The sequence below is a fragment of the Pseudophryne corroboree genome, chromosome 3 (genome assembly GCF_028390025.1).
Source record: "Pseudophryne corroboree isolate aPseCor3 chromosome 3, aPseCor3.hap2, whole genome shotgun sequence".
In the NCBI taxonomy this organism is placed as follows: domain Eukaryota; kingdom Metazoa; phylum Chordata; class Amphibia; order Anura; family Myobatrachidae; genus Pseudophryne; species Pseudophryne corroboree.
This window is the reverse complement of record NC_086446.1, coordinates 437,926,395-437,953,339: the sequence shown is the minus strand read 5'-3', so window position 1 is coordinate 437,953,339 and position 26,945 is coordinate 437,926,395. Positions and strand designations below refer to the sequence as shown.

Here is a 26,945-nt window from a genome sequence, read left to right as displayed (position 1 = left end):
CTTCTGTGGATTTGCATGTGGGGGGGGCTGTGCATCTGTCCTAGCAGCAAAATCTGCAACAGCTTGTAGTAGCTGAGTCTTCCGCACATTAGCAGTGAGCTGGGATGACATATCTGACATCATAGTCTTATGAGACCCTAACCAGTGGCACTCTGGACTCTCTCCCCCAGCCCCTCCACTGATTTGTGAAGATTGACTGCGTTGTTCAAATAAAACAGAATCAGTATATAATGGAGAGAATCTGGTGTGACATACACTGCATAGCTTGTGTTTACCCATATTTCACAGTAAGCACAACATACACACAGATAGTTATTGCAAGCCCGCCCTACTGTATGTGAGAGGAGACACACAGAGAGAGAGAGGACACCAGCACACCCTGAGCAGCACAGCCCCAGTGAGGCTGTCAGCTCCCTATAATACAGTAAACAGTAACAATTTTTGTCCTAAATAGGATCCAGATAGTGTACACAAGTGCCTCTCCCCCTTTGCTATACCCTGTACCAGATTCCCAGCATGGCTGAGAAGTCAGGGAGCGCTGTGTGTGCTGTATATGGCTGCAGTAAGCAGAGGAAGGCGCCAAAACGCCTCCGGTCCCGCTCTGATGTAGCTCCGTCCCCTCCAATGGCGCCGGAGTTACACTAATTTATTATACTGGCAAAGTCTCCTTTTTAGCTCAAAACATCACAACAAGTGCTAGTCAAGCCTTTTGTGCCAGTTCCACATGGGGGATCTTAGCGGGACCCCCCCGGAAGGGTCCCGTACGCCGCACCCGTGGTCAGCCGCACTTTGAACCGGGGAAGCCCCCAGCAGGGCCCCCGGTTTGTACTCACCACCGATGTCACCTTCAGGCAGCGTTAGGGGTGTGCGCCGTGCTGCGGTTGTGACAGCCAAGACAATAACCCCTCAGGACGGTGGTCCTGCAGTGGGGAAGCGGGTCTGCACCTCGTAAGGCCGGTGACCATCCCCCCCTAACTCCCACAGTACAGGTATGCTGTTGCCCAGACAGCATACCGAAAATAACAAACAGAAACAAAGAAATTGAAGAAAACTCTGGAGCTCCGAGATGTGCATCCTCTCCTGAGAGCACTTTTTTCTAAGCTGCCTGTGGGAGGGGGCATAGAGGGGAGGAGCCAGCACACCCAGTTGAAGAAATTAAAGTGCACTGGCTCCTTTGGACCCTGTCTATACCCCATCGTACTAGATTCCCCAATATCCCTTATGGATGTTAGAGAAAGATTAAAACAGTAAAATATAAAAGGTAAACAAAGTGTTATAAAGAACGAAATTCAAGCGTTTTAAAATCAAACCATGGCTCAAGCAGAGACCTTATAATTAATATCCTTTTGTGTAATATTTATGTTTGTTGTATGAGTCGACACAAAGTTAAATACATAATAAAGATAGTGGGGCTGATCAGCGACGGGACCCGCGTACTCATGCGCAGGTTCCATCCTGCGCATTTGCCCACAGTTAATGCGGGTGGCCCGCATTAAATACAAATGCCTTTGCCTAGGTTCGCGTTGCAGAGGCGTGGTGATGTGAACGGGGGAGCGTCGGAGGCATTTTCAGGCTGCTGCGTGTCCTCACACGCATCCACTCCAAGCTGAAAAATGGCGGCGGGTCTCCTGATGTCGCAGCCAAGCTGCACTGGCAGGAGGCTTCCATAATTTCTGCAATCACGCTGTAATTGTGGTGCGATCTCAATTACAGCGTGATCGCAGTGGGCGGGTTGTGACCTGCATGCTGGGCGACCTTGCCCTGCGATAGGCGGCCCCCAGCATGTGAATGAGGTCCAACAATCTCCAAATGACAGTGTGTTAGTATCTTATTGCTTAGGAGACTCACATACTGTCTTTTACAGATTACTATCTTTAACATTCTGCATATTTCACATTATGTCGACTCATACAACAAACATAAATATCACACAAAAACATTAAATATAAGGTCACTGACTGAGCCCCAGGCAGCTTGGTTTGATTTTAAAACACTTAATTTTCTCTCTCTTTATAACACTTTATTTACCTTTTATATTTCACTGTTTTATCTATTTGAATATTATTTTATAATAAACTAAAAGGTTATATTTTAATTTAAGTGCATCTAGAAATGACAATTCTTTCCTCTTCTTGTGAATACATAAGGGGGGTCATTCCGAGTTGATCGTAGCTGTGCTAAATTAAGCACAGCTACGATCATTTTCCCAGACATGCGGTTGGACGCCCAGCACAGGGCTAGTCCGCCCCACATGTCAGTCCGCCCCCGCACAAGTACAAAACCATCGCACAGCGGTGATGCTTTTGTACTTGAAGAGTAACTCCCGACCAGCGCAGCTCCTGCGGCTGGATGGGAGTTACTAGTTGCTGCCCAGGGTCGCAGCGGCTGCGTGTGACGTCACGCAGCCGATGCGAACTGCAGCGTGCGATCGAGTCGGAATGACCCCCATTGTCTAAGATAGCACCCCCTAATTTGTATTTAAGATTGAAAAATACAGCCAATGACATGATTTGGTAGGGGTTACTCTAAAAGTTTATTTCTGTTTTAGAGTATCTGATTGATAGTACTTGTGTGGGTACATGTGTGTCTTTTTATCTGTATTCCAAACTGTTAGAACAAAGTTGAAAGCAGACAATTCTGTAGAATTTTATTGCTGCAGCATTAAGATTTTTCTCTTCACTGGAACTAAGAGGCCCAGAACATTATTTCTTATGGCATCTACCAGATGGTGAAAAGTCCAGAGACCAAGAGAACAAGTTTCCAGTGCTCCACAGTTAAGTGGAAGTAAGCTTTACACCACTCCAGCCAATATTTGCTGTTTTGCATGCTATTCTGAGGGGATGTAATCATGTGACCGGCGGTCGGGATCCCACTGGTCAGTGTACAGACGCCGGGATCCCGACCACTGGAAATTCTGACGGCATGCCGACTAACAGGGACTATTGCCACTAGTAGCAAGCCTGCAAGGGGCTTCGCGCCTCCCCCCACCCCCCTGCTGGCGGTCTGGCTACTGGGATCTGCTGACTGCTGAGATCCCGACCGCCGGTAACCTGATCTCAACTTGCTCTGAGTTACTACTGTGGCTGCTTGCCATGGAAACCCAATCTGGGAATCTACTATCGGTCAGCTCTTACACTGACATTGCATCCAGAGGGGGTTTTGAACTCTGAAGAGTAGAGCACTTCAGCACTTTGTGGTCCCGTTGTGTGAGCTTATGTGACCATTTCACAACTGAGTTCTTGTTGCTCCTATATGTTTTCACCTGGCTATGACAGCATTTGCAGCTGACCGGGGGGGTAGCCTCTAGCAGGGCAGACGCTTAATGACCTGACGTGTTGGAAAGGTGGCATCTCATAACAGTACTGTTGAAGCTCACTGAAATCTCCAATACAAGCGGTTCTACTAATGTTTGACTATCCATGGCTCTATCTGTGTTTTATATTATACACCTGTTAACAATGGGTGTACCTGAAATGGTCAAACATTAATTATGTCCACATACTTTTGGCCATGTAGTGTAGGAGAAACGTTATATTGGATGTCATTACCCTAAATAAAAACTATGATTAAAATCCATATAGTGGCGACAGATAATGAGGAGATATTTAACAATATTTATATTTCAGCATGAGTGTGATCTAGTCATACAATTCCGGAACAGGCAATGATAATAAATAACATTTGTAATTTAAATATAATTTCATAAGTGATCTTTCTATTGAATTTTTACAGCAATGTAGTTAAATAATAGCCTGCTTGATATATTGAGCATATACAGTACATGTAGCAGATCTTTGCATTATGAACCTTTATGATTAAAATGTTCAAATTTGAGCATTCATGGTTCTGAGAAGTAGTTAATCATTTTACTAATTCAGCAAAGTATGTATGTATGATCAATTGGGATACATATGATATCCTGGCAGATGGGATGCCAGCTGTCCCTATAGGGACAGCAGCATCCCGTCTGCCGGCAGTGAGTCCTACCACAGGTTCTATTCCCACTCGGTTGGTGACGTGGGAATACCCAGCGTGTGTCGGTATTCCGTCTGTTGGGATTCCAGCATCGGTCTCCTGAACGCCAGGATCCTAACAGCCGGTATATTGACTGCATCCCGATCAATTACCAAAGTTACTTTCAATTCTAATATTAGATAAAAGAAGTCTTGCTAACAAAGACGAAGAAAGAAAGAAACACCTGAGTTTTCGAGCAAGACATTGCTCTATATTTGTTGTCTTTTTATTTGGGAGGGAGGATGGAGTATATTGTATCAATTGTTGCAATTGTATCACGGCTTCAAACTCCTTTCTCTATTACGCCTTTCACACATACGACAAAAACCTGGGTTTTTTGCCGTGAACCTGCATCAACCCAAGTTTTTGCTATATGGGATCAGAAACGGCCCGGTCGGAGTCTCGGGCCCACAATCCTGCTTGGTACCAGGGTTTTTCCTGGGAGAGCGTCCCGGTTGCCTGTTGTGTGAACGCATCCAACCCAGGTTTTTATGCCATGAGTTGGAAGCATCTGATTGGTTGTTTGGTTCAGTTTTCAATTATCTCATTATTGTGAGCCAAAAAAGCGTCCCTTTTCAATGACACACCAAATTCCAGTTCAGACCCGGATTCAATGTGACAGCATCCAGCCCAGGAATTTCCCGGGTTTTTGGTGTAGTGTGAATGGGCATCTCAGGCTGAGACCTGGGTTGAAGCTGGGTTTATATTCCCAGGCAATACCTGTATATTTATGTGTGAAAGGGGTATTTGTGATTTATTTAGCTGTTTTGTGTAAAGTACTGCATAATGTAAAGTCATGGCCAGCAGATGGCAGTATACTCACGTTAGTAACTGACATTTTTGTGATAGGATTTGGTATCATGGTTATTTTACATCTAATCCTGATGATCTTTTTATCAAAGGCTCTGTGAGCTTGCCATGGTATTAGATGTAGATCTGTATATGCATGACATACTGTATGAGAAGAGTCATTGTAATTAAGTCTTTACTATTAGATGTACAAACTGCTGAACATAAAAAGGGATATAAGGAACAGATGATGTTCTTATGTCAAAAGCACTGTTTATATTCTATAGTAGTACATTAAACCTGTAGTAACACCCATTCCCTATAACAGATAAAATATGTTGATAGACCATGGCACACCTTTCTCATGTAAATGTCAGCTATTTTTAGCTACCAGTATTTTTACATTCTTTCCATAACCCTTTTGTTATTTTTTTAGTTCAAGGCAGACAAAAAAAAATACACCCACAAAACTATGTGTGGTATGCCTCTATACAGTGTAATGGCTTACTACGCAACTGCACTTACTGTACATCATTACACGCACCGTGCTGCAAGTAGTTTATCATTGCACAATGTGGGTAATTGTATATATTCTGGATTAGTTCATTTAAATCTTTATACATATAGTGTACACAGGATAATCTTGAATACACTATATACAGTAACATACCTTTCTTTACACATAGAAAAATGCCAGAAGTTACCAATATTTAAACATATTCTACATTCTTGCCACAATGCTTTTTTATTTCTTCAGGTTAATGCAAAATCTAAATGTAATCCATAAAATCTGCATTTGTTTGTATACATGTTTCTAGTTGCTGTGTATATAATGACAATGTCCAGGATATCATTCTCTGGGGGTGAGTACCTGCACAATCATGGTGACAAGATAGCTGGTATGGAAATCGCATGACTAGAGACACCTTACTACATTTAAAGTGGAGGCACTCCTAAGCATCTGGGAGAGTAATGCTGGGCTATGCAAGCAATGGCACTACTTTGAACCACTTCCCTATGCAGATATGTGACAAAGCAATACTTATATTAGTACTATCAAGTGATTTGTAGCAATCTCCTTTGTAATCTGCTAAATATGCAGCAAATATAACACACTGCTATCAGAAACAACTTACTAAGCAAAAAATGCATCTATCTTTAACTTGCTAGTGTACCCTAATATCTCATCTAATTGCTGAGAACCCCTTTCCAAAGTACCACTATGTCCTCGTATGTCCCATCTATTGGACAGTGAAACTGTAGTTACATTGCAGATGCTTTCAGTACAAATATGAGAAACTTTGTATGGAAGGAAGTTATGGATAATATACTGACTTTCTACAATATTTTAAAATGGAAATATATTAGTGCAGCCTATATTAAAAAAAAAAAAACCAATTGCATTGCTGTGCATTTGTGATAGTGTGTGTACATGGTTTGTTATATTTTATGGCTATTACAAAACACTAGTTTTGTGAAAATATAGAGACACAATACTTATGTTATAAAAGTGCTTTAATCATTGGTGACAGTTGTAGCACTATAGTTACACAGTAATATGTAATGCTGTATTTATACAAGAATAACAATCTTTCCTTAGGTGACCAAATAAAAATTTGGGGATATTTAATCAGTAATAAGTAATGGAATAACATTCCATTGATATCAGCACTACTTATGAGCAAGAATCTCACATCTCACCCAAAGAATCTCACATCTCACCCAGTAGCTTTGTAAACACATTTTGGATTTAGTGTGAGCAAAAAATGGCACTTTGTACCCAAATGCCCCCTCTTTATACACAAACACACACTATATAAAGCAATCAATACTTAATTGTAGTTCTTTTGACATGAACAAATCACCTATACTGGGCATCCTTTTCCAAGATAGGAATGGTGTCCATCTATCTCCATTCTTTTTCAACTTTGACAGCTGTAGTCTTAGAGAAGGTTAAGTATCAACAGATGTTACAGCTGTTGGTCTTATTCATTGGAGGTTTGCAGTTCTGCTCATTGGGAATAGTCTCTCTCCTCTTCCTCAGAGTGGGACTTAGTTGACTCGGTAGGTTGACATCTCTCAGTAGTTCCCTGAATACCTCTGTGACATTAAGATTCTCCTTTGCTGAAGTCTCCAACAAGCGACAGTTCCATTCCATCCCAACTGTTGTCGTCACATCATCCCAGAAAACCTTCTGGGTATCACCATTGTCTTTTTTGTTGCCAACTATCACCATAGATGGGCTTTTTTCCTCCTTTACATCAAGAATCTCTTCCCGCAATCTTCGCACAATCTCAAAGGAGTCTGGGTTATCTACAGAGTATACCAGAGCAAAAGCATCTCCACTTTGCATACTCAGTTTCCTCATGGCTGGAAATTCATAACTCCCAGTTGTATCTAAAATTTCAATTTTTACTTGTGTCCCATCCGTTGTTTCATATTCTGTGCTGTGTAACTCTTCAACTGTCCTCCTGTGTTTGGGGTCAAAGGTATCCTGCAAAAATCGATGAATTAGCGATGTTTTCCCCACACCTGCTGCTCCCAGGAACACCAGCCTGATCTGAGTCTTCTCCTTGTCAGACAGTGACATGTCTGCGATGCACGGTGATTAGACTCTTAGGCCAGTTAAACAAACCCTGATGTCCTGTGTCTTAGAACAGTGTGCACAGATTCACTGTACCTCTTTCTATTTATTCATATATTCTGCATGAGGTAGATGTGCCTTTATCCAATCAGACACAGCTGCCTGAAGCTGGATTGTAAGGGGGGAGGACCATCTCACTGTATTTCGCTTGTAATGTTTGTGTTTGAGATGCTTGTGTTAACCTTTTCACGACTGACATTTGTATGCTGTTTGTTATAATGCTTTTGCTGTAAACTGGAATACTGTAAACAGCTAGCACTTGTAGTACAGGTCGGTTTATTTAACATTATAGATCTATTGTTTGCTCTGTTTCCTCTATTTATTATACTTGGAGCAGGAAGTTGTGTTAAAATGTAACTTGTCTCTAGAACACATGTAGACATTATCTGTAAACTTTGTGCCGATTAGACCTGCTCCTATACCACATGTATTGCAGCTTGCACTATTTCTATTATATATTTAGAGTGAGTGAGGGATTGACTGAATTTAATTATATATATATATATATATATATATATATATATGTAATACCTTCTCGTTATTCTTTGAGATTATGGTTAACACATAGGAAAAATAAATATTAGCTAATTATGTTACCAACATAAATTCATAAAAAGAACCACTATCATATAATAGTATATAGATAAATATTCATACACTCAAACAATAAAGACAGTTTTTATTTCACAGCCACTGACGATTCCAGTAAGTCTCCGCCTTGGAATATACGAAGTAGCAACCTGGATTTAATATTAGGGTTATCACATATACAATCAAAATATACAGTTACTGTTCATATCTGTAACATAAACAATATTATATCTAACAATTACTCTAGTAAATTATTACTATATATGTTCTAGAATCTTTCCTGATCCATATAACCTCCCACTAGTGTCTACACTGTGCAGTGACTGGTGGCCATAACGTTGGTGCACATGAAGTCCTTGAGGAATTAATCGAAAGCGTATTACAGAAAAGCTCCTGGTCTCCTGTAGGCGTACTCCTAATAGAATACTTGTTGAAATTCCTGATGCTAACTGCAATATAATCAGATTCGGTGACTCCCAATGTGGTTCAAAGCAGTCTAATCACCAATGGGGTTAATTGTTGGCTAGTTGTACTGCATCCTTGAGTTAGCTGTGCCTGACGGACTCTATTTAATCGCAATTAGTCTTACTGTATGACGATGTAATGTGCTAGAATTATTCGAGTGTGCCTGAGCGTGAAGTACCAATTTCTCTTCTCTTTTTATTGCTACAGCTTCCTGAAGGAATTTATGTATCTGAATTCATCTTTCCAAATTAACAATGTGAGCTGTCGGGATCCCTCTGATGCATTATGTCTATGCGGTGTCTGAGGTAAATATTTTTCCAGCTCCAACTAAAACAGTAGCCTCCTCTAATTAACTCTTGTTAAAGTTAATACTGTCTCTTTTAGTGCTGGCTGCCACTAAGAATTAAACTTGTAAATAAGGCAAATGTTAGCTGGTGTATTTCTTATAAGAAATCCCTCTATTGAGAAGCTGCAATTAAATAGTCTCTACTGTGACATTGAACTATTTTCCCTTCAGTATAAGTCCGCCCTGTGGCCATGCAATGGTTGTTAATATCACACCGGCTATTTTCCCTTCAGTCCAGGGCCGCTCTGTGGCAATGGCGATTCGGGCCCACCTCTAACCTTATAAGGGAAAACCGGATCCACCTCCTCTACTCCCCGCTTTTGTCACTCACTGATCCGGCCACAGCCCAGCTCCGGTCGGGTTGGTTTAGCCAGCCTCAGCCACCTCCCGGTGGGCGTCACTCAGCCGAGATTCTTCCCTTTACAGCTCCAGCCTCCTCAGACCACTGCCACCGTCCGCACTTCAGGATCCCGCGACACGACCGGGAGAAAACACCGGAGCCACCACCAGGGTACTTCTTCAGCTCTCCCGTCTGTTCTTGCTCAGATCTCCGTGCTTTCTTTAGCGGCCGCGTTACTCTCCCTGCGCAGCTCCGGACTCGAGCTCCGTCTCCTCAGACGACCAACGGTTTTTCTCTCTCCCTCTCCTTTATAACTTCCCCTCCAGAGCCCCGGATAAGTCCCGCCACAAGTTCCCTTGCACGAGCTGATTCCTCCGCTCCTCGCCTCGTGCCAGCAACCCCCCTCCTTGTTAGGCAGTGTAGCAGTCTAGTATGCCCAAGTTCAGGCTGACAGTACTAACTTCCCTCTGTGAGGGGTGCTTGCCCACAACTGTCTCTTTCTGTGAAAGTCCTAATATTAAATATGCCTCTATCCTTCTGTGAGAGGCTAGATGTAATTATAAGACTGTTATTTCTATCCCTATCTATACAAGGTACAGTTATTAACGTTATAACTTTATCCTATCACAACTCATAGCTCGTACAGGGGACTTAGCAAAGGGCTACATTTGGGTTTTACCAGGGTATTACATACATCCCTGCTTGAATTATGCATGTCCTCATGCATTTCTTTACATTTACTGTAACTACTTTAACAATTACTTGAAAGAAAATTTTAACTTAAACACATAAAATCTTAATGTATCTTTTCAGCCTTGCTGAGTACCCAAGTTTCTCAGTAAACCATTAACATTGGTATCTAATAGGAAAAATTCCCTTGTTGCTTCTTTTCGATCTTCTTAATTCTACTGGGGACGGAAAATCCGCAGCAATGTAATCCTTTCCCTCTGTAATTTCAGATAATACTCCTTCTGATCCAGGTGTATCTCCCTCCGCAGCAGGCATTCCTATGCTCGACAATACTGGCCAACACCAATTCAACATGCCCATAGGGTCATTAATTTCGGCATCGGTGAATGGACCGGATATTTCCGCTTTGTCTCTCTGTTTCTCATCCTCTATCAGGGACACATTTGAACAGCGCTTTAACTGATTCCTATGGATTACTAAGGAAGACTGGCCTTTATCTTTAGAGATCCGGTACGTCTCTACCTTGGAGCGTGGGATTTCGATAATCAAATAGGGCACTGCTTCCCAGTGACTATCGAGTTTACTGATACGCTGATTTTTCTTCCGCCATACCATGTCACCCACTTTCAGCGGCTCTGCCTGGGCTGTCTCGTTATAATATTCAGCTTGATGCTGTCGTACATTCCCCATTCTTTGATCCACAATGTTTTGGGCAGCCTTCAATCTTCGCCTATGTTCTTTCACCCAATCACTCTGTGGAATCACCTCTTGAACGACTGCTGGAGGCAGGTCCAACTTAACATCTACTGGTAGTCTTCCCTCTCGTCCAAATAGCAAGTAGTAGGGAGTATATCCAGTAGAGCTATGTTCGGCGTTGTTATAGAGGAATGTAAGCTCCGGTAGCAGGGTAGGCCACTCTTGCCGTTCTGGGGACGGGATAGCTCTCAACATATTGATTAAAGTTTGATTCATTCTCTCACACAACCCATTACCCTGAGGGTGATATGCAGTTGTTCGTAACTTCTTACATCCGTATAAGTCACACAGTTCTTTAAACAATTTGGATTCAAACGCCGGACCTTGATCCGTCAAGATGTTTTCTGGGTATCCGTAGGGCCGTACGAATGCTCTCCACAATAGTTCCGCTGTCGTTTTTGCTGACAGATCCCTTACCGGTAGGGCTACAGCGAATTTAGTGTAATGGTCGATCATGGTAATAGCGTATTGGTATCCAGTTCGACTGGTTTCCAATTTTACATGGTCAATGGTCAGTATTTCTAATGGATGATGACTAATGATAGGATGGAGGGGAGCCTTCTGAGTAGAGGAAGTTTGCTTCCGCATAACACAATTTTTACAGTTCACGCACCACTCCTCAATGTCTTGTCTCATATTAGGCCAAAAGAATCGCTTCCTCAAGTGCGCCTCTACTTTCTGAGTGCTAAAATGTCCAGATTGGTCATGGTACTCGTATAGTAAGGAATTCTTTTTCGCTGACGGTATCACAATTTGTGTAATAGGATGGTGCGTTTTAGGGTGGACTCCGCTGCGGATGATGAGCCCTTTCCGGATTCTAAGATGTTCCCTCTGTCTCCAGAGCTTGAGAAGTTCGGGTTCAGCATTTAATCTCTCTTCTCTGGTCATCGTCTTTCCTCTGAACAAGAGAGTTTTCAATTGCTCCAGCACAGGGCTTCTCTTGTTGTATTTGCCTCCAGTTTTCCTCTGGTCCATTCTCCAATGCCACTTGATTTTCGGACTTAGATATACCGGTAGCTCTGGTAACTAAAACTGGTTGGCACGTTAACATGGCATGAAAAGCCGGCATTTCTACTTCCTCCCATCCTTCCTCATCACATCTATGGTTTGTTTCTCTTGGTACTCTCGACAGGGCATCAGCATTTAAATTACTTTTACTGCTTCGATATTTGATGACAAATTGAAAATTGGCCAACCGAGAAGCCCAACGCTGCTCTAATGCTCCCAGGTTAGCCGTTGACAAATGAGCTAACGGATTGTTGTCAGTGAAGGCTATAAAGGGAGTAGCAGCCAAGTAATTTTTAAATTTTTCTGTGACTGCCCATACTAGCGCCAAAAATTCTAATTTAAAAGCGCTATAATTGGCATCATTACGCTCGGTTTTCCTTAAGCTTCGACTAGCGTACGCAATGACTCGTTCTTTTCCATCTTGATTTTGGGATAATACCGCTCCAAGGCCTTGATTACTGGCATCCGTGTAGAGATGGAAAGGCTGACTATAATCAGGGTATGCCAATATAGGGGTCTGGGTCAACAGATCTTTCAATTTCTCAAACGCGACTTGTTGAGTCTGGGTCCAGTTTATTCTCATGTTCTTTCCACGTTGATTTTTAGACATTCCTCTGAGTAGTTCATGCAAAGGCGCTGTCACATGAGCGAACTTCTCGACAAACCTTCTGTAATATCCCACAAACCCAAGGAATTGCCGTACTTCCTTGATGGTACTTGGAATACGCCAATTCTGTACGGCAGCAATTTTCTCAGGTTCAGGAATAATACCTGCAGCACTCACAATATGCCCCAGGTATTGTACGCTTGTTTTTAGCAAATGACACTTGGATGGCTTTACCTTGAGGCCATACTCGGCGAGTCGCTGGAAGACATACTGAAGGTGCTGTAAATGTTCTTCATAGGTCTTGGAATAAATGATAATGTCATCGAGATATAGCAGTACCATTTCAAAGTTTTTATTACCCAGGCAATGTTCCATTACTCTTTGGAAGGTCCCTGGGGCATTACAGAGTCCAAATGGCATGCGCTCAAATTCATATAATCCCATGGGCGTGGTAAAAGCTGTTTTCTCTCGATCATCCGGAGCCATCTGTATTTGCCAATACCCGCTTGTTAAATCAAGAGTTGAAAAATAGGTGGCCGATTTTAGCGCCGCAAATGACTCTTCAATACGTGGTAGCGGGTAGGCATCCTTATGAGTTACTTGATTTAATTTTATATAGTCCACACAAAAGCGAAGTGTCATCTTTCTTTCGGACCAAGACGATCGGGGCTGCCCATGGACTATAGCTTTCACAAATTACCCCAGAAGCCTCCATCTCTTCTAGCATCTTGCGCACCGGTTGATATAAAGCCGGAGCAAGTGGACGATACCGTTCTTTAATAGGTGGTGCATTTCCCGTTGGAATATAATGCCAAATGTGATCTACCTTCCCGAAATCAGATGCACTCTTACTAAAAGTGGCAGTATTCTCTTGCACTACTCGTAGAACTCCTGCTTTTAATTCATTTGAAGTGCTCCCATCTCCAATTTGGAGCTCCTGCCACCAATTGGATTGGTCGTTGCTCTTTTCGGTTTCAAGGGAACAGTGGTTTATTTGAGCTTTCAGAGAGGGTACTTCTATTACATCTTGAAATGTGACCAAGGATAACCTGGCGATAACTTGGTGACGATATATTTTAATAGAATGGTCGTGTGGATTAAGAATCCTCACTGGTGCTCTTCCTCCTTCCACAGTTACTACGGTCCGTGCAACGACTATATCATTCCGGGTGGAACCAGGGCAAGGTTCAATGATCGCGTCATAATTACATCCTTGCAACCCACATTTGGTTTTTCCCCAAACTATGGTCTCTGAATTGGGTTGTAATATAATGGGCTTTCGATCTGCAGTCTTTATCTTGCCCACCTCACCACTGACGCTAAAGAAATGTTGTTGTCCCTGTATGATTTTGATAGTCCGATGCAAAGCCTTTTGACAAGCCGATGGCGCATGAGTTAACTCCATCTGGAGGGCGGCAATCAATTCAGTCGGACACAGTTGCAATATATTCATCCCTACAATAATGGGAGGTACCGTTGGATCCTCTACATTCGTGATGATACATCCCTGTTCTACTAGTTGGGCCTGCCCAATCTGAAAGTCTAGTTCACAGTATCCCTGACAAGAGATACTTAACCCATTACTGGCGACCAGCCGCAGCCAAGCTGGGGGTGGTGGTAACAGTTCCAGTCTGCCCCAATACTGAAGGAAAACACTTTGTTGGATGGTAGTTACTTGAGAACCAGTATCTAAAGTGGCTGGTACTTGTACCCCATTAATCCAGATGTTAATAACGGGGAGCTGCCCTATGTATCTAGGGCACCATTCTTCGGGTGTAGGACCTATTCTGCTTGATCTCCCCGAGGGTTGGTCTCTGGCCTCGGGGCATTGGCGTTTAAAGACTCCTCCTGAGAGCATACTCTCTCCACATGACCACTCCTATTACATCTCCGACAGATGGGACGGCCTTGTGAGTCAAATCTGTCGATTGGGTCTACGGCCTCTTCTCTCAGGCGGTTCCCACCAATCTTCCTCTGTTCTTCTACGGTCTCTACGCCAGTTCGATCCGGTTCGGCCTGATGGGGTGTGTTTAGCGAGCCTCTGCAGCTCCCGGTTCATATTAGCCATCCCCGCTGTCAACTCCTCCATTTGTCCTTTTAATATGAGAACTGTGTCAGCATTCGGGGTTTGCATACCCTGCATAGGAGTTTTCGATAGGTTTGTCACTTCTGTAGATATACGACTAGGAGCGCCTGTCTCACCGAATCGCTCTTGATAACCAGGTAACTCAGGAAAAGACACTACCTTGGATTGTGCTGGACCGATTACTTTAATAGCCGCATCTTTAAAGTCCAGAAAGGAGGTGGTCGCTTTCTGCATTCTCAGGAGTTTCAATTGAGTTCGAACGTTCTCACACTTTGCACCGTCAATGAATTGATTTACTAACGTTTCATCCACCTCCCTTATCTCTGAATTATCAATTTCTTGTATATCTCGTAATGCTTCCTGTAGACTCAAGGCAAAATCTCGCAATGACTCCCAAAGGTGCTGCTTGCGAGAATAAAAACGGGACTTTAATTCCGAGATGGTACTTATGTCGAAAATAGTTGACAGCCGTTGAAATACTTGCTCCACTGTCTTTCTTTCATCCAAGGGCCAAGACAAAACTTCCCGTAAGGCTGACCCTTTCAATTGACCGATTAAAATCTCCACCTGTTGAAGGTTGGTTAATGGGTAAAGTCTGAATATAGCCTGTAATTTTCTTTTAAATTCAACGAATGTACTTGAATCTTTCCCACTTGTATCCCCCGACCCCGCATATGCGGGTAACCATGGCGCCCCAAAATAATAAGGAAGGGTAATGGGATTCGTGTTGGTCATAGTTGTTGAGGTACTTGTTGTACTAGATGTACTTGTCATATCTGAACTTGTTGCACTTGTTGTCGCTGTACTAGATGTTTGCTCGTTGTCTGACATTTTCTTTATTCGCAATCCTGTTCGTGGGACGCCAAATTTTGTAATACCTTCTCGTTATTCTTTGAGATTATGGTTAACACATAGGAAAAATAAATATTAGCTAATTATGTTACCAACATAAATTCATAAAAAGAACCACTATCATATAATAGTATATAGATAAATATTCATACACTCAAACAATAAAGACAGTTTTTATTTCACAGCCACTGACGATTCCAGTAAGTCTCCGCCTTGGAATATACGAAGTAGCAACCTGGATTTAATATTAGGGTTATCACATATACAATCAAAATATACAGTTACTGTTCATATCTGTAACATAAACAATATTATATCTAACAATTACTCTAGTAAATTATTACTATATATGTTCTAGAATCTTTACTGATCCATATAACCTCCCACTAGTGTCTACACTGCGCAGTGACTGGTGGCCATAACGTTGGTGCACATGAAGTCCTTGAGGAATTAATCGAAAGCGTATTACAGAAAAGCTCCTGGTCTCCTGTAGGCGTACTCCTAATAGAATACTTGTTGAAATTCCTGATGCTAACTGCAATATAATCAGATTCGGTGACTCCCAATGTGGTTCAAAGCAGTCTAATCACCAATGGGGTTAATTGTTGGCTAGTTGTACTGCATCCTTGAGTTAGCTGCGCCTGACGGACTCTATTTAACCGCAATTAGTCTTACTGTATGACGATGTAATGTGCTAGAATTACTCGAGTGTGCCTGAGCGTGAAGTACCAATTTCTCTTCTCTTTTTATTGCTACAGCTTCCTAAAGGAATTTATGTATCTGAATTCATCCTTCCAAATTAACAATGTGAGCTGTCGGGATCCCTCTGATACATTATGTCTATGCGGTGTCTGAGGTAAATATTTTTCCAGCTCCAACTAAAACAGTAGCCTCCTCTAATTAACTCTTGTTAAAGTTAATACTGTCTCTTTTAGTGCTGGCTGCCACTAAGAATTAAACTTGTAAATAAGGCAAATGTTAGCTGGTGTATTTCTTATAAGAAATCCCTCTATTGAGAAGCTGCAATTAAATAGTCTCTACTGTGACATTGAACTATTTTCCCTTCAGTATAAGTCCGCCCTGTGGCCATGCAATGGTTGTTAATATCACACCGGCTATTTTCCCTTCAGTCCAGGGCCGCTCTGTGGCAATGGCGATTCGGGCCCACCTCTAACCTTATAAGGGAAAACCGGATCCACCTCCTCTACTCCCCGCTTTTGTCACTCACTGATCTGGCCACAGCCCAGCTCCGGTCGGGTTGGTTTAGCCAGCCTCAGCCACCTCCCGGTGGGCGTCACTCAGCCGAGATTCTTCCCTTTACAGCTCCAGCCTCCTCAGACCACTGCCACCGTCCGTACTTCAGGATCCCGCGACACGACCGGGAGAAAACACCGGAGCCACCACCAGGGTACTTCTTCAGCTCTCCCGTCTGTTCTTGCTCAGATCTCCGTGCTTTCTTTAGCGGCCGCGTTACTCTCCCTGCGCAGCTCCGGACTCGAGCTCCGTCTCCTCAGACGACCAACGGTTTTTCTCTCTCCCTCTCCTTTATAACTTCCCCTCCAGAGCCCCGGATCAGTCCCGCCACAAGTTCCCTTGCACGAGCTGATTCCTCCGCTCCTCGCCTCGTGCCAGCAACCCCCCTCCTTGTTAGGCAGTGTAGCAGTCTAGTATGCCCAAGTTCAGGCTGAAAGTACTAACTTCCCTCTGTGAGGGGTGCTTGCCCACAACTGTCTCTTTCTGTGAAAGTCCTAATATTAAATATGCCTCTATCCTTCTGTGAGAGGCTAGATGTAATTATAAGACTGTTCTTTCTATCCCTATCTATACAAGGTACAGTTATTAACGTTATAACTTTATCCTATCACAACTCATAGCTCGTACAGGGGACTTAGCAAAGGGCTACATTTGGGTTTTACCAGGGTATTACATATATATATACTAGCTGAATACCCGTGCTTCGTTACAAGATGAGGATGGTAAATTAGAGTTATAGTTTGTTAGTTTACGTTTGATGGAGATCTAGTATATAGGCATATCGTGCTTCCCTGACCCACTTTGTGTAGTGTCCGGACCCCTTTTTGGTCCCCCAAGGGACCCTGCTCTTCCCACTATACAACTCTCAGTCTGTGGCTACTTGCTGCCTCCATTCCACTCCTCACATCATGTCAGTGCCCCTGTGAAATTATCAATTTATTTACAGTTTCTCATATAGCGCAGCACGTTATGCATCTCCTGATATACTCTGTTCTGCTGTGGGACCCTGCTACTTCCACTATATAACTCTCAATGTGTGGGTTCGTGCTACCTCCATTCCCTTTCTCACATCATGTCACTGCCCCTGTCACATGTAGCCCTGTCCTGCCTGACATATCATGCATCTCCTAATATACTCTGTGCTGCTGGGGACCCTGCTCCTCCCACTATATAACTCTCAGTGTGTGGCTTCCTGCTACATCAATTCCCCTCCTCACATCATTTCACTGTCACATGCAGCCCTGTCGTCACTGACATATAATGCATGTCCTGATATAGTCTGTGCTGCTGGCCCACCCGTAGGTGTGCTAGGGGTGTGTTACCCTTACAGTGTTTGTTCCCAGATTGTAAGACATATGTGTACAAAGTTTGGTGTAAATTGCACCAGGCATTCCAGAGTTATGCTGTCTCCTGATTTACTCTGTGCTGCTGTCCCACCCCTAGGGGTGCTAGGGGTGTCTTACCCCCACTGTGTTTGTTCCCAGATTGTAAGTCATAGGTGTACCAAGTTTGATGTAAATTGGTCCAGGCATTCCGGAGTTATGCTGTCTCCTGATATACTCTGTGCTGCTGCCCCCCCAGGGGTGCTAGAGGTATGTTATCCCCACAGTGTTTGTTCCCAGATTGTAAGTTATATGTATACCAAGTGTGGTGTAAATTGGTCCAGGCATTCCGGAGTTATGCTGTCTCCTGATATACTCTGTGCTGCTGTCCCACCCCTAGGGGTGCTAGGGGTGTATTTTCCCCCCACAGTGTTTGTTCCCACATTGTAAGTCATATGTGTACCAAGTTTGGTGTAAATTGCTGCAGGCATTCTGGAGTTATGCTGGAACATACATATACACATACATACATACATACATACATACATACATACATACATACACACATCCATTTTTTGCTATTTTCATGGATGGACAGTGATATTTGTAAAACAAGTTCTTAGCAAGCACCTGGAACCTAAGGAGAAGACACCTGCCAAGTGTCAAGATTGTAGGCATTGTGGTTTAAGAGATTTTGTGATGAGTCAATTAGTGAGTCAATCTTTTTTTGGGCCTTTTATATATGCTATAACATGCCCATGGATTTAGATTTATTAGATTGGTGCCTGTATGTTATAGTATTTCACAATATATTTAAATCTAAAAAACTTTAAGAATCCTTTTACAGAGCAAGTGAAAACACAGTATTACATAGTGGTGGCTCTGTATTATTCAGCTGAATTACATACATGAAGTAGCTGGAGAGGCATATTGACTGCATCCAGGGCCGGCGACAAAGGGGGGTCAAAGGGGACACCTGTACCGGGCCCCAAGGATCAGAGGGGCCCCAAGTATATGCTGCTTAGTGCCTGGCAGGGATGTGAACCATCTTGTCCAAATAGGGCAGCCAGCTGTAGGCGGTGTGGGCGTAACATCAGAGTGACAGGAGCCTCTCACACACAGTGACTTGTGGCACGAGTGTCTGGGTAAGGCTCTGTTGCAGGCAGTTATGGGACATGGCAGCATCTCCACTGGCCAGGATTCCTGTGCCCTCTTCTGGTGAGGGCTGCATGGTTCCTGCTGTGCGGTGTTCAGGTCTGGATTCTGTGAAATCTCTCCCCGGGGGAAAGAGTGGATTTCGGAGGGGATACAAGGCTTTGGCATGGGGTGCGGTAGCTGGGAATGCAGCAGGGAGTCATTGGGGAGAAACAGACAGTGGGGTGTGTGGGAGGAAGGAAAGAGGGAGACAGAGACTGTGTATGTGGGGAAGGAAGGAGATATATTTATATATGTGTGTATTAACAGTTTCTTATATAGCGCAAATATATACAGTATACATATAATTAAAGTAATCTGAGGGGTGCCCTACAGCTATCACTGTATGGGGCCCCAAGATTTCTGCTGCCGGCCCTGACTGCATCCTGTATGAATGGATTAACTCATACACAGGGCCTGAGTGTCACAGTAACTGAAATGCCTGCGGAGTCTGCTTTTACACCTGTATGTGATGCTAACAGAACACAGGGGCAGATGTATTAAGCCCGGAGAAGGGATAAAGCAGTGATAAGTGCAAAGTGATAACTCACCAGCCAGTCAGGTCCTAACTGTCATTTTTCAAGTCCATAATGATTGGCTGGTGCATTATCACCTTACTGCTATATAACTTCTCCAGGCGTAATACATCTGCCTTGTCCTAAAGATTAGTGAGGAGCTTCAGCTGTCTGGAATGGAGAGGAAAGGTAATGGTAACAGCTGCAGTGGAAAAACAGAATACTGTATTTTAGGCCTAATTCAGTATGCGACGCATCAGCGATGCGATTGCATACTGACTGTTCTGTGCACACGCGCAGGAGTTGCACTATGTGTGTCCACAGTGAGATGCGATTGCATCTCACTTATGTGAACCCCTCTGCCTGATTGACAGGGAGAGGCATTGCGGTGGTGCGTTGACTTGGCATTGGGCGGGTGTGTCAGCGGACACCGGGGCAGGTTAGGGGCAGCCAATGACGTCACACACGGGTGCTGCACCCCGAAAAATGGCAGCGCTGCGCCTGCCTTGGCAGCCTGGCTGTGGAGGCAGGGGGGCCTCCACAAATCAGCGATGCAATCACAAATACATCGCTGCCGAGTATTTGCATGCTGGGCGGCCTTGACCTGTGCTGAGCGGCCCCCAGCATGCGATCACAGCCAGTTGCAGTTTTGCTAAATTAACTGAAGCTGAATAAAGTTATTTATCTCCAAGGTTCATATCTGAACATTTCAGTTATGGTTTTTAGTAAAAAACAAAAAAAACAAAACACTACTCATCAGCCATGAACCTATTAGAGATGAGCGGGTTTGGTTCCCTGAGAACCGATTCCCCCCCCCCCGAACTTCATGCTCCGGGCCCAGATCCTAGTCGGGACTTCCTGCCAGACTCGAAATCCATAACGAGGCTAAACGTCATCATCCCGCTGTCGGATTCTCGCGGGATTTGGATCCCATATTAAAAAAATGCACGTCGCCACCATTTTCACTCCAGACTTGGAGAGTGAGGGATACAGACCTCTGTCTCTCTCTGTGGGTGGTGGCGTCGGGTGGGGTTAGTGTGTGCTCTATAGGGGTGCTGCTGCAGTCACTGTGGTGTACCTGTGCTGTGTTAGGAGTGCTGTCCTGGCTCTCATTAGCTGTCACTGGTGTTTCATGTGCTGCAGCTGTACATGGGTGTTGCTGTCCTGGCTGTCACTGTGTTGAACAGGGTGCAGTAGCACTGTCCTCCTGTATGCTGTAAAATATAGGGGTGCTGCAGGCCCTGTATGTTGTAAAAAGTCAGAGATGCAGTTGTTAAATATTAAAAGCATACTGCTCCTGTATGCTGTAAAATACAGTGGTGCTGCTGCTGTTCAAATAACATTACACTGCCCAGTATGTTGTAAAAATTCAGAGACGCAATTGTTAAAATTAAAAGCACACTACTGTATGCTGTAAATTATAGGGGTGCTGCTGGCCCTGTATGTTGTAAAAAGTCAGAGGTACAGTTGTTGAACATTAAAAGCACACTGCTCCTCTATGCTGTAAAATATAGGGGTGCTGCTGCTGTTCAGATAACATTACGCTGGCCCTGTACTGTATGTTGTAAAAATTCAGAGGCGCAGTTGTTAAAAATTAAAAGCACACTGCTGTATGCTGTAAAATATAGGGGCGCTGCTGGCCCTGTATGTTGTAAAAATTCAAAGACGCAGTTGTTAAAAATTAAAAGCACACTGCTGTATGCTGTAAAATATAGGGGTGCTGCTGGCCCTGTATGTTGTAAAAATTCAAAGACGCAGTTGTTAAAAATTAAAAGCACACTGCTGTATGCTGTAAAATATAGGGGTGCTGCTGGTCCTGTATGTTGTAAAAAGTCAGAGGTGCAGTTGTGAAACATTAAAAGCACACTGCTGTATGCTGTAAAATATAGGGGTGTTGCTGTTCAAATAACATTACACTGGCCCTGTATGCTATAAAAATTCAGGGGTGCAGTGAAAATAAATGTAAACTAGCCCTGTCTTGTATGCTGTAATAATTCTAGGGTGCAGTGAAAATCAATGTACACTGGCCCTGTCTTGTATGCTGTAATAATTCTAGGGTGCAGTGAAAATCAATGTACACTGGCCCTGTCTTGTATGCTGTAAAATTACAGGGGTGTTGTGAAAATACAGGGGTGCTGGCACTGTCTGCGGTTGTGATATCTGGGCCTGACCTTCACAACACTGTATGGGAAGATGAGGCTCCTACCACACCCCCTGCAAGTGCTGGGAGGAGCACCGCCAGTCCAGTTGCTGATATTGAGATTGAGAATGTCACTGTAGAAGTACACCAGGATGAGGAGGAAATGGGTGTAGCTGGCGCTGCGGAGGAAGTTGACGATGAGGATTCTGATGGTGATGTGGTTTGTTTGAATAAGGCACCAGTGGAGACAGTTGTTGGCCATGGGATGAAAAAGCCCATTGTCATGCCTGGGCAAAATACCAAAAAAGCCACCTCTTCGGTGTGGAATTATTACTCCACAAATCCGGACAACAGGTGTCAAGCCATCTGTTGCCTTTGTCAATCAATAATAAGCAGGGGTAAGGACGTTAACCACCTTGGAACATCCTCCCTTATACGTCACCTGCAGCATATTCAGCATAAGCAGTCCACTGACACCTAAATGATGTAGTTTGTTTGTCTGAATATTATTTCTCTGTGAGGATGAGGATGTAAACACTGAAGGGGGGGGGGGGGAGAATCTGAGGATGAGGACGACATCTTGCCACTGTAGAGCCAGTTTGTGCAAGGAGAGATTAATTGCTTCTTTTTTGGTGGGTGCCCAAACAAACCAATAATTTCAGCCACGGTCTTGTGGCAGACCCTGTCGCTGAAATGATTGTTTTGTTAAAGTGTGCATGTCCTGTTTATACAACATAAGGGTGGGTGGGAGGGCCCAAGGACAATTCCATCTTGCACCTCTTTTTCTTCTTTGCATTATGTGCTCTTTGGGGCCTAGTTTTTAAAAGTACCATCCTGTCTGACACTGCAGTGCCACTCCAAGATGGGCCAGGTGTTAGTGCCGCCCACTTGGGTCGCTTAGCTTGATCATCCAGCTACCTAATTGCACCTCTTTTTCTTCTTTACATTATGTGCTCTTTGGAGCCTAGTTTTTAAAAGTGCCTTCCTGTCTGACACTGCAGTGCCACTCCTAGATGAGCCAGGTGTTTATGCCGCCCACTTGGGTCGCTTAGCTTAGTCATCCAGCTACCTCATTGCACCTCTTTTTCTTCTTTGCATTATGTGCTCTTTGGGGCCTAGTTTTTAAAAGTGCCATTCTGTCTGTCACTGCAGTGCCACTCCTAGATGGGCCAGGTGTTTGTGCCGCCCACTTGGGTCGCTTAGCTTGGTCATCCAGCGACCTTGGTGCAACCTTTTGGCCTAAAAACAATATTGCGAGGTGCTCATAGACTGGAAAAGAGTGGAAATTCTGTGATTTTAGCTGTTTTTATGTTTTTTTCAAAAATCATCCAGATCCGAAACCAAAACCCAAAAGGGTGGTTTTGGTAAAACCAATCCAGATCCAAAACACGAGCGGGGATCCAGATTCAAAACCAAAACACAAAACACGAAAAGTGCCCACCGCAAATCTCTAGAACCGTATCTATACAAATGGAATAAACAGTAGGCTTCTTAGTAATGGAGTTTAAAGAAGTAAGGTTTTAATATGTATATATACAGTAATATACAAACTGTTGATGTCACTTTTGTCCTAGTAGTCCTAACCCCAACCATTACATAGAGTACTGTAGCTAGTACTTTAGTCCGAGCCCTGAATCAGAACGCTTTATGCCTAGTACTAACCCAGTGGTTCTCAAACTCGGTCCTCAGGACCCCACACAGTTCACGTTTTCCATGTAACCCAGCAGCTGCACTGCGTATCACCAACTGTCACATTTTTAAAATCTACAGGTGACCTGCAAAAAAATTAACCGTGTGGGGTCCTGAGGACCGAGTTTGAGAACCTGTGTACTAACCTAATGCAGCTCCATACACGTAGCTCAGGCTCTAAAGCTATCCCAAGTTATAACAGAGCCCACTTTATGTTCCAACATTCTAGAAATGTAAAATTGGATAATTGCTTAATGGAAAGCTGTTGTATTACTTCCGTCTGAAGGTACCCATTTGTCATAGCAATTGTCTCATTAAACTAGGAGCTGGACCTTCCGGGACAGCTCTCACCACATGCACCCTTGCATTCCTCTAAAGATGTTATCTGGAAGCAATCATTTCTTTGCACAATTGTTCTGCTTTTCAAAACATCTACCTACCTACCTACCAACCATGTTTTACACCTACATTTTTCCAAACTAGTCCTTTAGCTGGGTACCCTGTTCAGGGTTGCCATCAGAAATTATGGGGCCCGGGACTGACCCTCACAAGGCAGCCCCACCACCACCCACACCCACCACACACACTGTCCGCTCCCCCCCCCCCCTTCCCACCCCACCCCCACCCCCGCCATCCCTGCATTCCCCAAACTTTACCTTGATAGTGGGTCCGGATGGTTGTAGTCAAGATCAGGGGGCAGGCAGCCACGGAGGGACAGAGTGCATCGGAGGGGCAGCCACGGAGGGAGAGAAGCAGAGCCACGACCCGCGGCCATATTCTCAATACAGATCCGGACGTGAGCCAATCAGGAGCCCCATCTCAGTCCGGGCTCGGGCCTGGAGTACCCACTGCTCCCCCCCCCCCCCCGCCCCCGTGATGGCGGGCCTGATCCTGTTTGCTCAGTTCAATAGGGCCCTAGTACTTACTATTATGGTGGAATGCAGCTGGTTAGCCTCCATAATTGTCAGTACACTAGAAATGATGGCACAAATGGAATGGACATTGGCCTGCAGGATTTTTTGCCCTGTGTTGGATCCCTCCCATTCCAGGGTTTAGAGATTATTTATGAAGGCTGGTCAGCGAGTTCTCCAGCAAACAGTGTACTAGTGTGGAAGAAAGGTGGAGTTGTTCTGAATATATTCACTTAAAGATTGTTCATACCTATAATTTACAACTAAAATCCATTTAGTCTGTATTTTTTTAAGTTCTGCTGACTTCTCTGTAACACATCATTGTACTTATTTCAGTGCTGTAACTAGACATTTTGGTGGCCTGTGCCCGAAATAGAATTGGTGCCCCCTCTCCCACCATATTTAAAATAGGGTGTGGCTTTATGGGGAAGGGGCATGGCCACCGAATAGTAGCAATTCACATTAAACGGCTCAGTAGTGTCCGTTATTCACATTACACCACACAGTAGAACACCTTACACACATGATACCACAATAGAGCCCCTGATGCATATTATGCCAGGTAGAGCCCCTGATGCACATTATGCCAGGTAGAGCCCACATTATGCCAGGTAGAGCCACTGATACAGAGAGTATGTGTGGGTTTTTTTTTTTCACCTTGCAGTACATGCTAGCCGGAAGGGGCACACCGTGCAGGCGGGCGACAGGCTTCAGTACTGCAACAAATTAACAGGAAGCCGACTTCATCAGCAGAGTGGGCAGCCAGGAGGTACAAACTGGCGAGCGACAGCTGCAGCACTGCCCAGCTACCATTCTAGCTAACACTATAACAAGTAGCCAGGCACTGCAGCTACCTAGTGCGGCAATACTTTGCGGCACAGACCTACGGATGTTGCAGGCAGGTCTTCTCCCACAGTGCATATGCGCTATGTGCCAGGCATTGCTGGCACACATCTTGTTATATTTGTTCTTATTCTGCAAGGGAAGTTCCTGAGATTGGTTGTGTCATGCACACACTGATTCAGAGATGTACACACTGTTGATATTTACAGAGTTGAGTGATCATCAGTTGCCTACGGATGTACCACGGCTGCAATGCGTACCTTAATGATGCCACTCTCAGTGATTGACAAGGACCGTTTGGGGAGATAATAAGGAATAGCGGCAAAAACACAGGCATTTCATGACCGTTTTCAGGGCATGTCTCAGCCTACATCTGCAATCCTGTACGCAGAAAACACGGCGACAGCGTCTCAAATCACATGGCCATTCTAAGCCACCACCACTGTGTGCTTGTATGCAGATTGTTGGATCTGCAAAGCTGCTGGTGGACATCTCAATACATTTCCAGGCAGCAGCATTAGCATATTTACACACAGGGGCGGATTGTGATGGAAAACCAGCCCACGAAATTCATGGAAGCAGCCCTAATGGGGGTGCAGTCAGATGAGGGGGTGGAGTCTGTTGAGGGGAGCGGGATCCCTCTTCATAAGGCCTGATTGTATGCAATTGCAGCCTTCCTTGAGTCTTTTGCTGCAGGGACGGATTGGAAACTAAAAGTGGCCCTGTAACATTTTGTAGAAGTGGCCCAACATGGGCAGCACAAGAAGTATAACATACTGTGTAGCCATGGCAGAATCACTGGATGGCAGAGTTGCTGCATTGCAGAGATAGAATAACAGAATGCATGGGGACAATGCAGTGTACGGAATACAGTGGGCTGCCTGTCATGTGGGGGGTGGGGTCACATGAGAACACAAAAAACAGGCCCCACAGACACGTCAGCCTACCAGGAATCTTCCTGGTGAGCCCTATGGCCAATCCGCCCCTGTTTACACGCAGCATATGGGATTGCAGCTGTGAATGCATTAGCGCCTATCTCTGAATCAGGCCCAGAGTCAGAGCTGGATTAAGGCTATGGGGGGCCCGGGCAATCGGGCTCCTAATAAAGAGGCAGGCAGATGAATTTTATTATATATATATAATTATATATATATATATAGAGAGAGAGAGAGAGAGTGAGTTAGTTGTGCGGCGGGCACTTTTCGGGTTTTGTGTTTTGGTTTTGGATCTAGATCTCCGCTCGTGTTTTGGATCTGGATTGGTTTTGCCAAACCCACCCTTTCGGGTTTTGGTTTTGGATCTGGATGTTTTTGGGGAAAAAACCCATAAAAACAGCTAAAATCACTAAATTTGGGGGTAATTTTGATCCTACAGTATTATTAACCTCAATAACATTAATTTCCACTCATTTCCAGTCTATTCTGAACACCTCACACCTCACAATATTGTTTTTAGGCCAAAAGGTTACACAGAGGTAGATGTTTTAGCAGCCCCTCCTGACCCCCACAGCAGCCCTGGATGGGGCAAGTTGAGCGCGGGTGGGTTTCGATACAGTACTAAGCAGGACTGTGCAGTGAATGTTTTGTTATTGAACCCCTGCCCTAGTGGAGCTTACCACTCTACAGTCGAAAATCATTTCATACTATAAGTAGGACTGTGGGAGGAAGAAATGCTAACCTCTGTGCGCGCAGCATGCCTCAGCCTGTCAAGCCAGACATCTTCCTGGCTGTAAGCCACCATGAGACTCCATACTGGGCCTTATTCAGTAACTATTTGTGCCTCACAGGAGCTCCTGGCACATCTAGTGCTGCAGTGCAGTGGAAAGCTGATGCAATGCAGATCACTGAAACTCTGTTCTTCTAACACCGTGAGGTTTTGCGATAACCCTA

At 44.2% G+C, this 26,945-nt stretch overlaps 1 protein-coding gene and 1 long non-coding RNA gene across 2 annotated transcripts in view; one reads left to right on the top strand and one right to left on the bottom strand.

The window, feature by feature from the left end:
* Positions 1 to 6,321: 6,321 nt before the first annotated feature.
* On the bottom strand, positions 6,322 to 7,508 carry LOC135057874 (ras-related protein Rap-1b-like). Its single transcript, XM_063963600.1, has one exon. It carries the CDS (start codon positions 7,391 to 7,393, stop codon positions 6,764 to 6,766), a length of 630 nt encoding a protein of 209 aa, XP_063819670.1. The 5' UTR covers positions 7,394 to 7,508; the 3' UTR covers positions 6,322 to 6,763.
* Positions 7,509 to 8,718: 1,210 nt separating this feature from the next.
* LOC135057873 (uncharacterized) overlaps positions 8,719 to 26,945 on the top strand; it is a 185,152-nt gene continuing 166,925 nt past the window's right edge. The window contains exons 1-2 of the long non-coding RNA XR_010244431.1: positions 8,719 to 8,808; positions 15,947 to 16,044. This is a non-coding gene — a long non-coding RNA (uncharacterized LOC135057873). The remainder of the gene's footprint in view (positions 8,809 to 15,946; positions 16,045 to 26,945) is intronic.